Source organism: Nannospalax galili, unplaced genomic scaffold (genome assembly GCF_000622305.1).
Source record: "Nannospalax galili isolate Female #2095 unplaced genomic scaffold, S.galili_v1.0 scaffold1508, whole genome shotgun sequence".
Classification (NCBI taxonomy): Eukaryota; Metazoa; Chordata; class Mammalia; order Rodentia; family Spalacidae; genus Nannospalax; species Nannospalax galili.
In genome coordinates this window covers 1,470,459-1,487,106 of record NW_008358858.1, presented here as the reverse complement: position 1 = coordinate 1,487,106, position 16,648 = coordinate 1,470,459, and the positions used below count along the sequence as shown (strand labels likewise).

At 47.5% G+C, this 16,648-nt stretch overlaps 1 protein-coding gene across 3 annotated transcripts in view; it reads left to right on the top strand.

Moving 5' to 3' along the window:
* Window positions 1-2,582: 2,582 nt before the first annotated feature.
* LOC103725112 (epoxide hydrolase 1-like) overlaps window positions 2,583-16,648 on the top strand; it is a 16,021-nt gene continuing 1,955 nt past the window's right edge. The window contains exons 1-7 of one of the 3 annotated variants that reach the window (XM_029558258.1): window positions 2,583-2,757; window positions 5,471-5,658; window positions 7,574-7,754; window positions 9,678-9,905; window positions 10,401-10,530; window positions 11,167-11,375; window positions 13,362-13,470. In XM_029558258.1, the coding sequence (XP_029414118.1) occupies window positions 5,476-5,658; window positions 7,574-7,754; window positions 9,678-9,905; window positions 10,401-10,530; window positions 11,167-11,375; window positions 13,362-13,470 (1,040 nt within the window). In that variant the 5' untranslated portion in view covers window positions 2,583-2,757; window positions 5,471-5,475. Of the gene's footprint in view, window positions 2,758-2,993; window positions 3,163-5,470; window positions 5,659-7,184; window positions 7,190-7,573; window positions 7,755-9,677; window positions 9,906-10,400; window positions 10,531-11,166; window positions 11,376-13,361; window positions 13,471-16,648 lie in introns of those variants that run through there. The other 2 variants (XM_008822392.2, XM_029558259.1) reach the window with 2 other exon arrangements.

The following is a 16,648-nucleotide window of genomic DNA, read 5'->3' as shown; positions in this document are numbered from 1 at the left end:
ACTCAATATGTAGACCAGGCCCCTTGAATTCACAGAGATCTACCTGCCTCTGCCTCTGGAGTGTTGGAATTAAAAGTGTGCACCACCACACCTGGACCCCCAAAATTATTTTTTTTTAAAAAAATCTTCAGTAAATGATGCTGAGAAAGTTGGATATCCACATGTAGAAAAACTTAGCTAGATCCTGCCCAAAAATCAACTCAAAATGGGTTAGGGGCCTTAATGCAATATCTGAATCTCTGAAACTGCTAGAGGAAAATATCAAGATGCTGGAGGCATAAGCAGGAACTTTCAGAAAAGGACTCCAATAGCAAGGGAAGTAATCCCAAGAATTCACAAACATTATGTGGCATTAAAAGTCTTCTGCACAGGGGCTGGAGAGATGGCTCAGCAGTTAAGAGCACTGACTGCTCTTACAGAGGACCTGGGTTCAGTTTGCAGCACCCACATGGCAGCTAACAACTGTCTGTAACTCCAGTTCCAGGGGATCCAACACCCTCTTCTGACCTCCATGAGCATTTCACAACATGGGTGCACCTACCTACCTGCAGTCAATGCATTCATATATATAAAATAAAACTCATAAATATTCCTATACATCAAAGAAAACAATCACTAGAGTGAACAGACAACCCACAGAATAGGAGAAAGCCTTTCCAACTGCACATCTGACAGGGGATTACTATCTAGAATCTATAAAGAGCTCCCAAAATTAAACACCAAAAAAAAGTCATCTAATCAATAAATGGGGACATGAACAGACAGCTCTTAAAAGAAGGTAAACTTGGGCCGGCCTTGGCCTCCCTGCACCCTCGCCCTGCAGGCGCAGCTAAAAAAAAAAAAAAAGAAGGTAAACAAATGACTAATAAATGCTTTGAAAAACTGTTCAGCATATGGCAAAAATGCCAGTGAATTTGCCAAGGTTCATTAAAAGTCATTGGACCAAGGCCAGGTGTGGTAGCACGCGCCTTTAGTCTCAGCACTTGGGAGTCAGAGGCAGGTAGAACTCTGTGAGTTTAAGGCCAGCCTGGCCTACAAAGCAAATTCCAGGCCAGCTGGGGCTACAGAGTAACCCTGTCTCAAAAAGACCAAAAAAAAGTCATTAGGCCAGATTCTGTACATTTTATAAAAGTCATCCCTACAGTTGAATTTAGATATTTTGGCAAGCCACTTAAACTGGAATATTAGTATAGTTTTAAATGCATTTCTTTGATAGCCAAGAATATTGGGCTCTATTTTTTTTTCTATTTAGATAGAGGATATTTTTCCTCTATCTATTGGCCATTTGTTCTTCTTTGGAGAAGAGTCTGTTCAGAGGTTGGCATTTTATCAACTGGATTTCTTCTCTTGGTTTTTATTTCTATGTGTTCTATGCAGTAATACTCTGTCACATGAAAGGCTTGCAAAGATTTTTCTCCCATCCTAAGCCCTTCTCTTTGCTCTGCTGTATGGAATTTTATTTTGATACCATCCCACTGGTCAATTTTTGCTGTTATTTCCTGAGCTATTGGAGGCTATACTGTTCCACGAGTTGTGGCTTCTTGGCAAATTTGTCTGCGCCATCATTATCACACCCTTGAAATCTAACCTACAGAAGGTCAATGCCAACTGCTACCCTGGGCTAATCTAGAATAGCATTTACTCCCTACTATAAAATAAGGAGTGGTGGCGGGTAGATGGTGAACTAACACATGGCAGCCAAACCTGCTTTGTAGTCTGAGATGGGGCCTTTCCGGCCCTCTCCTTGAACAAAGTACTAATATTATCTCAAATAGAGTGAAAGAGAAAGAGCCTTTAAATTTCTCTTCAGATCTGTTACTTTGACCTCCACTTTAGCTATACTTGGACCTTATTGGAGGATAATTCTTTCCAAGATACCCCACCCTATGGCATCCTAAAACTAAAGAAAGTATTATAGCATTCTACATGTTCCTGTTCATACACATGCACTGTAAGGCCCAGTCTATAATTAGATTTAGTGAGAGATTGACAAAAATAACTGAAAATACAGTTGAGTGTTGACAACACTGTACTGTACAACATTGTCAGCATCACTATACCTGAGTTTTGGGACCATTATTAAATGAAGTCAGGTTACTTGCACACAGCTCTGCCATGCTGTGATGGTTGGTGTGATAATTGATGCCCCTAAGTGACTAATGGGCACATAGTATATAAGCTTGAATGCACTGGACTGAGTGAAGGTTTATGGGGTGGTTGGGGGGATGGAGTAGGACGTCAGGAGATGCCATCGTGCTATTCAGAATGACACACAGTTTAAACTATGAATTATCTCTGAAATTTCCATTTAATATTTTCAGGCTGCAGTTGCCCATGTATAATCAAAACTCCACATAAGGGGTGACTGCTGGGCAAGGCTTGTACGGGTCATTCTAACATCCTGTGTCCTAGATTTCATTTGTTTAGATGGAGCTCGACACCATGTCTCCGGGGTCTGCATAGTTCAGTTTGCTGTTTGAAGTCCATGGTGATAACTGCCTTTAGCAAACAGCAAATTAGCTGAGTCATGGGGACTGTGTAAGTATAAAAAGGTAGGGTGGGTGGGGACTCACACTCAGTTCATACTGCCTCTCCAAAGGGCTCTGGGTGCTACTGTGTGCAGAGTTCCACAGCTCGGACTGCTTGAAGGGGGATCAAGGGACCCACACTGAGCCCTGGTGGACAGCAGAGAGAACTGGAATAATTCTGCCCAGAAAAGGAACAGCACCTCTCTTGGCCTCCCCCTGCGTCAGTCAGGTAGGAAGGGTGAATGAATTGTCAGGTTCATTGGGGACGCTGGTCCTTGTTTCTTGTTCACTCTGCTTGCAGCTCCCCTGATAGCATCATGCAAAGTTGCTCTCATTTGCTTCCAGTTTGCTGTTTGAAGTCCATGGTGATAACTGCCTTTAGCAAACAGCAAATTAGCTGAGTCATGGGGACTGTGTAAGTATAAAAAGGTAGGGTGGGTGGGGACTCACACTCAGTTCATACTGCCTCTCCAAAGGGCTCTGGGTGCTACTGTGTGCAGAGTTCCACAGCTCGGACTGCTTGAAGGGGGATCAAGGGACCCACACTGAGCCCTGGTGGACAGCAGAGAGAACTGGAATAATTCTGCCCAGAAAAGGAACAGCACCTCTCTTGGCCTCCCCCTGCGTCAGTCAGGTAGGAAGGGTGAATGAATTGTCAGGTTCATTGGGGACGCTGGTCCTTGTTTCTTGTTCACTCTGCTTGCAGCTCCCCTGATAGCATCATGCAAAGTTGCTCTCATTTGCTTCCAGTGCCTGTGCTCTTAGGTCAGAAATTGACAAGGATTCTCTGTGCTGTGTGTGGTGCTGGTGCTAGGGATAGAGACCAGGATAGACACGGTCTCACCTTCTGAAAATGTATTACATTTCCCATGTATTACATGTGGGTCACTTGCTGGGCAAACTTCACCTGTGCATGCATGTGAACTGCTGCCAGGACAGCTCTGCCTGATGCCTTCCTCCTCTTCCTCCTCTTCTTCCTCCTCCACTTACTCCCATATTCTCTACAATCCCTACACCCAGGTTCCCCTCAACCCAGAGGCACCAGGTAATACTGACTGCTCCATCTTCTCAAACAGGAGGATTTCCTGCCCAGGACAGAAAGTCTCTCTGGATACAAAAAGAAACACGTGCAATTTTTTTTTCTTAATTCCTTAAAGTCTGAGGGGCTTAACTGCAGCCATCCCTGGCCTGTTTTAGTTCAAGGAATACTGGTCCTACCTCCTGATTCATAAGTTATCATGTGCAAAGGTCCTGGGGACAGGCACTGAGGGAGGCTCCGGCTGGGAGAGGAAAGCTTTCTGATACCCTGAGATTTTCAGGAAACATGTTACTAAGACTTTGAGCCAAAAAGAACTTCACAAACCAAAGAGGAAAATGGGAGATGAATTCTGCGTTCATGGGGCGGGGCTTCTACAGATGGCTGTAGTATGGTCTAAGTGTACCAGTGACTGTGGTTGATGGGGGCTGAGTTGCCTCTTTTGAGTGCTTCAGCAAATCTCTGGTTGTTGAGGGTCTAGACATGGAGGGGCTAAGTCTGTGTGGCACTTGTACCTGGTGATGGACGATGTAAAGAAAGAAGCAGAGATGGTTCTGGGGCTGACGATGGGCCTGGGGAGGTCAGTAGGGTCGCTGCTAGACAGAAACACTTTCCATATTAGATTCCCACTGTGTAGAAGACAGTAGGTGCCTGACATCCAGCTACATCTCTGCAGAAGTCCCAGCACTGAGCCTCTGTGGACCATTACATCTAGAAATGATACCCAGTAGTGCATTTCTCAGCTCAAAGGGGCAGCTCTTGGTAGGCGCAACCCAGAGCCTCTACAAACACCCAGCAAGATCCAGTACATTCGATATGTAGAGGATGAAGTACACACAGGCAGGCATTTTCCTCTTAGGCTTACACTGCCCAGGGTGGTACTAAGACCTCTTTGTCCCCTCCATGCTCTGTTCTTCCACTGGTCCTGAATGCACTGTGTCCAGTAAAGCCTCCCCTGCCCCTGCCTTGGGAAGATGGAAGCTAAGGAGCTAGGCCACGATGCTGAGTTGGGATCTTGGTTTACAGAGACCAAGTTCTTTCTTCCTCTCTGAGAAAAAATCCACAAGAGTCAAACAAATGGGGATTAACACAGAGCTGGGAATTTCTGAATTTGAATAGGCTATGAATAGCCACAGAATCCGAGAAGTGCTTGCTTAGGGAATTCAAGAAGTGTTTGCGTAGGAACAGGGATGGGGTGGGACATGGAGAAACAACAGGCACCTGGTTTCTCTTTGTTGAGATGACAATGTCCTAAAATGGGCTGTGCGGATGGCTGCACACATCCGTGAGTGGATTCAGATCTACTAGATCATACACTTGGAATGGGCACATAGTAGAATATGTGTTCCATTTCAGTAAAGGTGCTGAAAATACAGGAGCTGGGGAGGAGCCTCTTAGAAACTGGAATTTTGACCTGCCAGATACCAAGTCCTGGCCAAAGAAGGGCTTCCTACCTCCTTTCTCTTCAACTGGACTCCATCTCCCAGAACCTCTGACCTCTTACTTCCCTTTGTATGCCTCAAGTGCAGGCCCTCTGTAGAGACAGAGCAAGGGACCCAGTCAACCCTAGCCCCAGCCCCATTCCCTGCTGTCAGACCCACACCAGGGTATACAGAAAGCCATCCTTGGTAGCTTCCAGAACAGAAGGCCCCTCAAAGGCCCCAGACCTCAGTGCACCTGAGTGGACCAACTCAGGGCTACGCTACACTCATATTTTTCAGCATAGCTGACAACCTGGATTATCAGAGTACGGTGAGCTTACCTGTCTTTTCATTGGTTTCCAGTTTTTCCATACTATGGGGCAGGAGCTGGGGAGGAGCCTCTTACAAACTGGAATCTCTGACCTGCCAGATACCAAGTCCTGGCCAGGTCGCCTTTTGCTGATGGGGTCCCCTTCATCTCACAGGCATCATGTGGCTGGAACTTCTTCTCGCCTCAGTGCTGGGCTTTGTCATCTACTGGTTTGTCTCGAAGGACAAGGAAGAAACCTTGCCGCTTGAAGATGGGTGGTGGGGCCCAGGGACGAAATCTTCAGCCAGGGAAGATGAAAGCATCCATCCCTTCAAGGTGGAAACGTCGGATGAGGAGATCAAGGTGAGGCATCCTTTCCTAGGCAACAGCAAAAGCCAGGGAGTAACCATACAGCGGTTCCTGTCTGGCTTGGATGAAGGCATGCATAGAGGGGTTTGGGAGGCAGCTCTTTGGTGAGCTTTTATCTGTTTGGTCTTCTCCCTTAGGGAAGATGCAGATTGCTTCTAAAAGATATGTCTAGCTCACCAACCCTATCCTGTGTCTTCTCTTCCCCCAAACCAAGGCCCATTAAGGCTGAAAGTTTGGGGGAGGGACTGCCTATAAGACTTCTGGGTATATAACAAGTCCCAGAAAGCTATTGTCCCCAGCCCTCCCTGCCCCACCTGAAGGGTGGAGCTTGAGGAAGCTTGAAAGAAAGTGAGTAGATGCCTGAGACCCCATGTGGAGGTCATTACGTACAGAGGGAAGCATAGAGACTACAGGGTCAGCCTTAGCTAGGCCCCTATTGTATGTTGGCCACTCCTGGGCCCATCCTGAACTGGATCAATCCTGCCCAGTAGGGCCTGCTGTCCTAACTCGCAAAGGCAGAACATGAAGCTGAGAATAGAGAATAGTATATCAGTGAGTCTCAGGTGATTGAGTGAACGAACAGAAGAACTGGAAATCAACTCCAATCCAAGGCCACTTCTGCCTCTGCAAAAGCCCAGAGTATGTAGACCAGTAGAGAGAGGGAACAGCCTCCTGGGAGAGCCAGGACTGAGCAGAGCCAGGAGGGAACAGAACAGCCAGGGGCCTCCCCATCATTTCATTCCCCCCAAGTGCCTGAACACCTACTGTGGAGTGCATGGCAGAAGACAGACTGACCTCCTTCCCTCACACAGCTTGGCATTCAACATCCAGATGTGATAAAGGAACACTTAGGACGATTTGGTGGCCCACAGATCTGTAAGGATCAAAGTCATCAGATACCTTAGACAAAAGGTCATGAAAGTTCCAAGGAGGAAGGGATTTAGAACTAGGAGCTGGACTGAAGCCAAGGTCAAGTGCCTGGAGCTCCTGTGAGCAATGCACTAGGGCCTCCCTGCTAAGGACAGAAGCTGAAGTCTGAGGATCACTCCTGGGTGGAGTCCAGACGCTAATGGAGTCTAAGGTTTCCAAAACTTGTTTAGAAGAGAGGCCAAGGCACGGCAAGAATCTCTGGGAATGGTGACACCTGAGCTGTTCCATGGTCTGAAGTGAGTGTCCCCAGCTGGGTTGCTGGACTATTATCCTGATACACACCCAAAACACTTGAACCCTGTCTCTAGGTCAGTCAATTGTCTCTCATGGAGACAGAGTAAATCATTCATGGTGCTGGCACACCATGACCACAGGAAATGTAACCTGTAACCTGCTTTCACACTGGCCGCTGTCAAGAATGGCTTTTACATCCTGAAATCTGTATGTACACAAACCAAAAGAAAAATTAATATTTGAAGGCATGTGATGACTGTGCGGCACTTAAGTTTCAGTCTTATACTGAACACAGCCTCGCCTGTTCATTCACGGGTTACCTATGACAGCACCTTCACTGCAGGGAGAAAGTGGAGGACTTATATCTTTCAAAGCCTTAAATCTTTGTCTTGTGGCTCTTGATAAAGTTTGCCAACCTCTATAGAAGCCTTGGTAATTTAAAAATGAGTATTGTTCATACACCTAAAAAATAAGACCTGAGTGCTAGAGTATAGCTAAAAGGCAGGACACACATATAACATGTACAAAGCTCTCCTTTCTCTGTACCTCCTATCACCCCAAAACAAAGAGAGATGAAAGAAAACCTAAAGTCTATAGGAGAGAACCCATGGGCCTTACAGGGATCCAGTGACACACACGGTCATCCTACATGGCCATTCTGTGGGATCCCATCTGTGGCCTCAAGGTACACTCTGAATTGCAGACAAAAGCTCTCTCTTGCTCCACTCTCTCTCCTTCACTGCAGGACTTACACCAGAGGATTGATGGGTTCCGTATAACCCCACCCTTGGAGGGCAGCTGCTTCCACTATGGCTTCAACTCCAACTACCTGAAGAAAGTTGTGTCCTATTGGAGGAATGAGTTTGACTGGAAGAAGCAGGTGGAGATCCTCAACAAGTACCCTCACTTCAAGACCAAGATTGAAGGTAAGCTTCCAGAACACTAGGCCAGGGAAGTAAGTCACAGGAGCAGCCTTCTCACACAAGGTGACCCCAAGTCAACCAAGCAGCAATGACTGAGGATCCAGTGGTAGGTCCCTGAGATGTAGTTGAAAGTATTTGTGCATACTCCACACATACACAACACACACACACGCACACACACACAAAGAATTAAGGAAGGGAAAGTTTATTATTTTAGCTCACAACTCAAGGGTGCAGTCCATCATAGCAAGGAAGTCTTCATGGTAGGAACTTGAAGCAGCTGATCCATCGCATTGTGTCTACAGCCAGGAAGCAAAGAAATGAACGGTTGCACTGGGCTCCCTTTCTCCATTTCATTCATTGCAGGACTCCAGCCCATTTAGGGTTAATAAGTTAACCCTAAATTAATAAATAATCATTAATAAATAATCCCTCACAGACATGACCCACAATCTTGTCTCCTAGGCAATTAGACATCCTATCAAATTGGCCATCAATATTAACCATCACAAACCCCAAAGAGAATCAGATGTGAGAGTACTTACGAAAACCAGATCCAGTTGGGCATGGTGGCACACATCTTTAATCCCAGCACTTAGGAAGCAGAGGCAGGCGGATCTCTGTGAGATTGAGGCCAACCTGATATGACATAGTAAGTTCCAGGCTAGCCTGTGGCTACAGGGAGACCCTGTCTCAAAAAGAAACCGCCCCCCACCCCGAAAAAAGAGAAAACCAGATCCACTGTGTTAACTTTTTTAATATACTCAGACATTTTTAAAGATGTATTTAGTTTTATTTTATGTGTAAGAGTGTTTTATCTGCATGTATATATGTATACATATGTGTGAAATTTATTAATATTTTATTGTAATAAATAGACACAAGATGAGACAGGTGGCCTGCGATGGCAGAAACATCTCAGGCAACACCCAGGGCAGAAAGCACAAGAATTAAATGGTGGGGCAGGCAATCTTGGGACCACAGCCTCACTTCACTGTCTTCCTAGCAATCCCAGTTACTAGGTGTTACAGCATAAAACCTCCTCGGGATGCAAATTCTCAAAGAAGATAGTTCCAGCCTTGAGTTCAACTTGGACAGCAGTCCACTAAGACAACCCTCTGTAATCTGGCACTTTCCTAAGGCTGGCAGCCTGTACTAGGCCTGATGCTTGTAGGATGGATTTCCTCTGCTAAGCCTGCATTCATGGACCTCTGACCCATCCCACAGGGTCATCTGGTGGCCTCAGCCCCAGGGCCTTCAGCTGAACTCCTTTTTTAGGCTCTCAGGCTAATCCAGGAAGGCTCCTCCCTCCTTCCTCACACTGCACATTTTCAGGTCCCTCTTTTCCCCCAGGCTCTGACACTTGGTTTCCCAGCTGATCCTGATCCTACTTTTGCAAAAAAGTTGGATCATGCCACAGGTATGACAGGTCATTTGCTTTTACCACCTACCAGTGAAATCTTCCCTATGTTAGATGAATGTACCACTGACCCCCACTTTACATGACTGTATTATGCTGCCGTGCTCTGCTAAACTGCAGCCATTTGTTTAATCCAGTTTGTGGATATATGGGATTCTCTGAGTCCTTAACATTTCCATACTAAGTAAATGTTTATGGAACCCCACTACAAGTCAGGCACTGTTCTGGGCATGGAACCTAGAAATGCACACCCAGGCTGCCACTGCTCTCCAGAGAGCATGTTCTAATGTAACAGAGAGGTCAGCAAGGACACACACATAACCAGAGCACACTCTAAGCACCAACAGTGAGACTTGTTATTACCGTTGTCAGCACCCTGCAGACACCGAGGGCACAGCACCTGTTCTCCCAGGAACAGCACACAGGGAAACAGAATGGCCACAGGACCTCAGCCTCTGCAACTGCAGCACTCTCCATCCCTCACCCTGACTGTTCTCTGTCCCCAGGACTGGACATCCACTTCATCCATGTGAAGCCCCCCCAGCTGCCTTCAGGTCGCACCCCAAAGCCCTTGCTGATGGTGCACGGCTGGCCTGGCTCCTTCTTTGAGTTTTACAAGATCATCCCACTACTGACTGACCCCAAGACCCACGGCCTGAGTGATGAGCACGTGTTTGAAGTCATCTGCCCCTCCATTCCTGGCTATGGCTTCTCAGAAGCATCCAGCAAGAAAGGTGCAGCATCCTGGAGGCACATCCCAGGCCATGCCCCCAAGAGCTAGGATGCCACTATGCTCCCCTGTCCAGATGAGGCCAGGCAATTAAGAAGGAGAACCTGAGGGATATTTTAAGCACTACAGGGCAAGCTCTTTTAAGACATGATATCAGGGACTACAAGAGTTGCTAGCCCTACTCAAGTCTAGACTCTATTTGCACCACTCAGGGGAAGCTCCACACTTGGGCCAGCATGGCTGATGGAGCCCCATGCAATTTGTCCTGCACCCACCCCACAGTGGCTAGCCAAGCCCAGCACACACCTGCCCTGCCTGACAGTAGAGCAACTGTTGATGACCTTGCCCTGTATGGGCTGAGCTTCCTGGGGACCCTTCTGGCCTCTTGTAGGCTGATGTCTCCTCAGTCTGGAGGAAGGCAGGTCTAGGGGATTTCATATGCACCAGAGCCCCCAGGAGGCCTCCCTGTGACTCCTCTGTATGTCCCCTTCAAATGCAGGCTTCAACACAGTGGCAACCGCTAGGATCTTCTACAAACTGATGTCAAGACTGGGATTCCAGAAATTCTACATTCAAGGCGGGGACTGGGGGTCCCTGATCTGCACCAACATAGCCCAGCTGGTCCCCAAGTAAGTCACAGCGCGTGTGCAGGCACAGCTCGGACTGACTCTCCTAGGTCAGGATCTGCATGTGGGTGACATCTATATAAGACATAGGGCTGTTCACTCCAGGCCATCGTAATCAATGTCTGAGACTTGGAGCTCCTTCTAGCCGGGTCCCCAGGCAGGAGAGCATAGGGAACCAGGGCAGAGGAGGGAGTCCCCTCCCACAAATATATGGGTATGGGGTACACTCATCCCACCCTCCTCTTGGTATACACAGATGGTAACCGTTCGTCATGTGCCTAGGCAACACATAGTGAACAGAAATGAAGGTTGCATCCAGGAGTATCTAATCTTTTGACATCGCAATCTGATGTCACCTACAATCGTTTTGGGCTTTCTTTATACCTATCCTTGGGACAGGAGTGGTCTCTGGGCCTTTATGGTAGACAACCTCTGGAACAACACTGATCAAAACTCTTTAGAAACTATTCTGCCCACTCCCTCAACTCCAGCTCTGTGGATCCTCAGTGAGGCAGCCTCTGAAAGAGGCTGGACTGTGTGCTTCAATCTGGTGGCCTGTCACTTCCTCCTCCATCTCCTTCCCACTTTCTCTTGAGAGCAGCCAGCCGACCTCACCAGTGCCTATTTCTCTGCCCACAGCCACGTGAAAGGCTTGCACTTGAACGTAGCCTTCATTCCAAATAGTCTCTACACCCTGACCCCTCTCCTGGGCCGACGTTTTGGGGAACTTTTGGGCTATAATGAGAGGGATATGAAGCTCTTGTACCCCTTCAAGGAGAAGATATTCTACAACATTATGAGGGAGAGTGGCTACTTACATATCCAGGCCACCAAGCCAGACACCATAGGTGAGTAATCATGGTGGGGAACCTAACTGCTCCCCCAAAACACTACTCACATGGAAAGCCCTAACAAGGAACTTAGAACACTTTTGACCCCCAGACTGCATTTCCCTCTGCTAGTGAGTTCCTGAGATTCCAGGCTAATCCAAAACATCTCCATTAACCTGATCCATTGAGTCCTCACAGGGCTTAGATTCCTCATGGCTACCCTGATCAGTCCTCCAGCAGTAAGCAGAGAGAAGGAGAGGGTAGGGCAGAGTGGTTGGCAGTTCTGAAGCTATGCACCAGTGACCAGGGTGCCCAGGGACTAAGGGAAGTCCTCAATAACTGAGAGGAGGGCTGGCAACCCTTCCTCCCCCCAGGGCTGTGTTGATAACTTTTTGTTTATTGTTTGTGTTTTGTTTTGTTGAGATAGGGTCTCTCTCTAATCATAGCTAGCCTGGAACTCTTTATGTAGCCCAGGCTGGACTTGATCTCACAAAGATCTACCTGCCTCTGCCTCCTGAGTGCTGGGATTAAAGTTGTGCACCACCACACCCAGCCAGATAACTTCTTTTAAAACTGAAAATTCATGATTCTCTTACCAATATCAAATGAGCATGTGGCTTAGATTTTATTTAACTTGTTTATCCATAGGAGAACCAGTAAAATGTTGAAAGCACCATCAGTTATAGTCAAAGGCAGGTAGAAGCACAAATCCGTTTTCTAATGGATGTAAGACTCATCAAACTCTACAGAATGATAATTAAATATCCATGGGTCAAAATTCACTTCTTTCTCAATGGACAAAAATCCTTTGCATTGCTCTGGCCTTTCTGTGGCTCAAAGTGGAGTGGCTCAAAGACAAGAGCATGTGGGATTCTTAAAGAATTAGCGGACTGAAATGAGTTCTCTTGATATTCCCCTGTCCTATTCAAAAGACACCTGGGAATTGTTTGACCCATTTCTGAACTTCCCACACTTCCTATGGCAACACAACATTCATGATACTCACCGATGTCATTGTCCCAGCCACGTTTTTAGTTTGGTTTAGGTTGGGTTTTCTGATTATTTGATTTTTGTTGTTGCTGCTGCTATTATTGAATTTTAATTTTTTTGTTTTATTTTAGCAATTTTAATTTTATGTGTATGAGTGTTTTGCCTGCATGTATGTAAGTACACCACATGCATGTAGTGCCCACAGAGACCAGAAGAGGGCATCAGATCCCCTAGAACTAGAGTTACAGATAGCTCTTAGTCACCATGTGTGTCCTGGGACCCAGGACCTCTGCCAGAGCAGCCAGTCCTCTTAATTGCTGAGCCATCTCTCCAGCCCGTTTGCTGGTTTGTTGGTGGATTCGGGGGGTATTTTTGTTTGGTTGGTTTGCTCTGCGTTGATTTGCTTTGGTGCTGGGGCTCAACTAAAGGCTTCAAGCATGCTCAGCAGGTGTTATACTGCCAAGCTCCGCCCCAACACCTTGCAATTTTAATTACTGGAATGGTATTTTATCTCAGCAGTATGTCAATATTTATAACATTTTCCTTTTATGGACTTTTAAATTGATTCTCATTTTTAATATCCAGATATTTTTAATATCCAGACCAAAGTCCCCACCTTTATAGAAACAACATTGTGGGTTAGGTGAATGGCTGAGTCTTAGAGCATTTGCCTAACAAACATGAAGCCCTGGGTTCAAGCCCTAGCACCATAAAGTGTGTGTGTGTGTGTGTGTGTGTGTTCTCACTTGGACCTCAAGAAACCCAGAATTATTTGCCCTTCAGTTTGAAAGATACAGCCCTTATTGTGTGTGAGACCCATGAGTTCATGGGGAAGATTGATTCCATTTACCAGATGAGGCTGTCAAGGCCAGGGTCCAGATGAGAGCTACATAACAGAGCTGTGCTGGAGCCAGGGCTTCCACACCTGGTACAGCTCTGGGCTAGTGCTACACACCTATCCTGGAGCCCCCACCCAGAGACCAGGCCTGAATCCTTCCCTTTCCTACCCGCCAGGTTGTGCTCTGAATGACTCTCCTGTGGGCCTGGCTGCCTACATCCTAGAAAAGTTCTCCACCTGGACCAACTCAGAATACCGGAATCTGGAGGATGGGGGCCTGGAAAGGTGAGGCCCCCACTGCCCTGCTGTCAGGACCTGGTCCCCAGGCCCTACCTCTGCTTGTCCCCCATTCATCCCTAATCAAGTCCCTCTATGGGGCGCTAGTAAGCTCCTCTGTCCTTGGCATCCCACACATCCTGTTGCCATCACCTGTGACCACGGGGTCCTGCATGGAGGGTGGGGAGGTGGAGGCACCTACAGGCCTAGTGTCTTGCTCCAGCCTCTCAGGCAAGTAGTGACAGAAGATAGAAAACTTATCAGCTCCTCCTATAGCCAAGGAGTTCCCAGGACAGCTAGCAACTTTGCAGAACAGTAGGGGTCTTGCATCCAGGCCCTGGACAAACTGTAGGTTCTATGGGAGCTGATAAAGAGCTATGGAAAAATTGGGATGCCATCCCATCTCCAGAGCTCCAGAGGCCGCACCCTGCACAGAGCTTGAGTCCTGGGCCTGGTCCAGGCTTTTGCTCTGACCCCCAGTCCCCAGGGTTCATCCTTTTCTTTTTTCTCTTCAGAAACATACAAAGCACCAGACACAGAGCTCTGGGCAGGAAGAGAGAATGAAATGGGCTAGGATCTGCCTCGGGACAGAAAGGCTGTCCTGACCCTGCTCTAGCTCCAGTACCCACCGCAGCCAGATACAGTGGGTTTTCAAGAAATAGATGGTGGAGGAATGAGCCCTAAAGATGTATGCAAAGGACTGTGGGAAACCAGAGAAAGTGATTGCTTAGTCTAGAAAGAAAGTAACAGAATGTTGTGATCTGGGCCTTGAAGAATGAGTGAAGGTCTGGTTGGTGGAAAAAGGAAACTGAGGCAAGGAGAAAAGCAATCCAAATGCAAATTGAGTTTCAGCTTGTCTTGAGGATTGAGGGCCAAACCACTGGGGCCAGACCACAAACTTGGTTCTCTGGGTAGGGCACCAAGAGCTCAGGCAAGTCCCACCCTGGTCTGTTTCCCCAGATCATACTCAGCAGGACCCATGAGTGATGGAGCTCCACTGAGCCCCTGGCCAGGCACTGGGCATGCTCTTTGCAAAATTACCTACAGCCACGTGCATGCTCTGCCCTGGTACAGGATGCACAGAGCTCTGAGCATACCAGGTCAGGTATAGGTTCTGGAAAGAACATTCACAGTCTAGGCCGGAAGTGGTGGCTATGGTACTTCTGGAAGCTGTGATCAGGCAGAAGAGAGAGGGGTTCTTGTTGAAAGTCAGTCCGCAGCAGTTGCATGTTTGTTTAAATTGTTTAGTGTTAGGAGTAGTCTTCCTTGCCAGGAAACCGCCTGTCGCATGCATTCTCCATGTTTTCCCATTTTGTAGAAATATTTCTGTGATGCCCCCTTTGCCCTATCACCCAGGCTCTCCCTACCTCTAACTCCACTAGTGGGAGCAGGGCAGAGGTGAATCAAACACTCCTTAAAATGTGCTTCAGAGGATGAAAAGATCATTGACTAAAGGCATGCAGGGAGCTGAGGCAAGCAAGCATGTCCCCCAATGTCTGATTTCAGCGAACTGGCTGTTGATGCATCAGCTAAGCCATTAGTAGAGCTGAGCTGAGGGCCAGGTAGGGAGACCAACCAGTATATTGTGGTCCAGGCAGCAGTAGCAGAAGCAGGGATGGAAACCAATGGGAAGACAGAGAGACAGGGAAACTGGGGCATAAGGCGGCAGTGAGCTCACAGGACCAGGGTTTCAGACGCCAATGCCTGAAGATGCCACATTTCAAGCTAAAGAACAGAGAATGGAAAGGGGAGTCTGCAGGCACGAGTGTGGGGCCTGTGTGTGTGTACACATGTGCATGCATATGTGAGTGCATATGGCTATGAGTGTGCATGCTTATGAGCCGACACAGGTTTGAGTGTGCATGAGTGTGAGTGTGAAGGTCCTAAGCACTGTGTATGTGCATATGCATGCACTTGCACAAGTATATATCACTACAAGTGTGCATACATATTAGTGAGCATAAGTGTATGTTGTGTGAGCACACAGGCCCCTAACCATTGTATATATATTCATGTGTGTATACATGGGTGAGTGCATGAGTGTGAATGTGCAGGCTCCTGAGCACTGTGCATATAAGCAGGTATGTACTCATATATGGATCTGAGTGTGAACTAGCTTGACCACTGTATCAGAAAGTCTCAGGACAGACACAAAGCTCATTTTTGGCACAGTCGTGTTGAGGGGCAGAGGCTGCAGGATGTCCAGATGAAGATGTCCACTCAAAGCCTGGATCCACAAGATGTGGAACTCAGGTGAGGGCTTCCTTGGAGTCAGTGATTTCAGCCAGGATCAATATATGCAGGGAAAACGTGAAAGGCAGCTCTCAGGGAGGCTGGGAAGCCTTGTTGACTGCAGGAGAGGAAGGGAATGAAAGGGAAGGAGAGAAAGACAGACTGAGACTAGGGAGATAAAGCTCCATGAGGCATCCCCTCCTATGGGCCTGAGCAGCAGGGAGAGTTCCAGGGTGCAGAGCTGAGGAGAGAAAGGAGTCAGTAATGTGTAGGGCACCCAGGTGGGGTGCAGGGTGGGTATGACATGAGATTGTGAAAATTCCTGAGGCAATTTAGGACAGAACATTTATTCTGGCTCATGATTTCAGCCCACGGTCTCTGGCTCTATTGCTGCTGGGCCTGCAGCGAGGCAGAACATCATGGCAGACAGGCAAGGTGGAACCAAGCTACTTACCTCATGGCAGCCACTAAGCACAGGTGGACAGAACAAATACAGCCCTCAGTAGAATTCTCCTCCAGTGACCTACTTCCTCCACTAGAACTCACTCCAACTTTCTGCCTCCACCCAAATGCTATCAAGTTACAAATCCACCAGTAGATTAGCCTGTTGGTGAGCTCTCAGGGTCCAATCACTTCCCTGAAGTCTCACCTTGGAACACTGCTTACTGCCTCTTGCAGACCATCTCATTATCCAAAACCATCACACTGACCCACCTGTGTTCTCTACTGTGATTTTACTTCTGATGACTCCACGTGTCTTCCAATTATCAGAAATGGGCCACAGGCAGGGTAAACAATTTCAGAGTCTCGGGGCTAGGCATGGTTGTGTTGCACATACCTTTAATCCCAGCACTCTGGAGGCAGGGGCAGGTGGATGTCTGTGAGACTGAAGCCATACATAGCAAGTTCCAGGCTAGCTGGGGCTATTGGAAGAATATCTCTCTCTCTCTCTCTC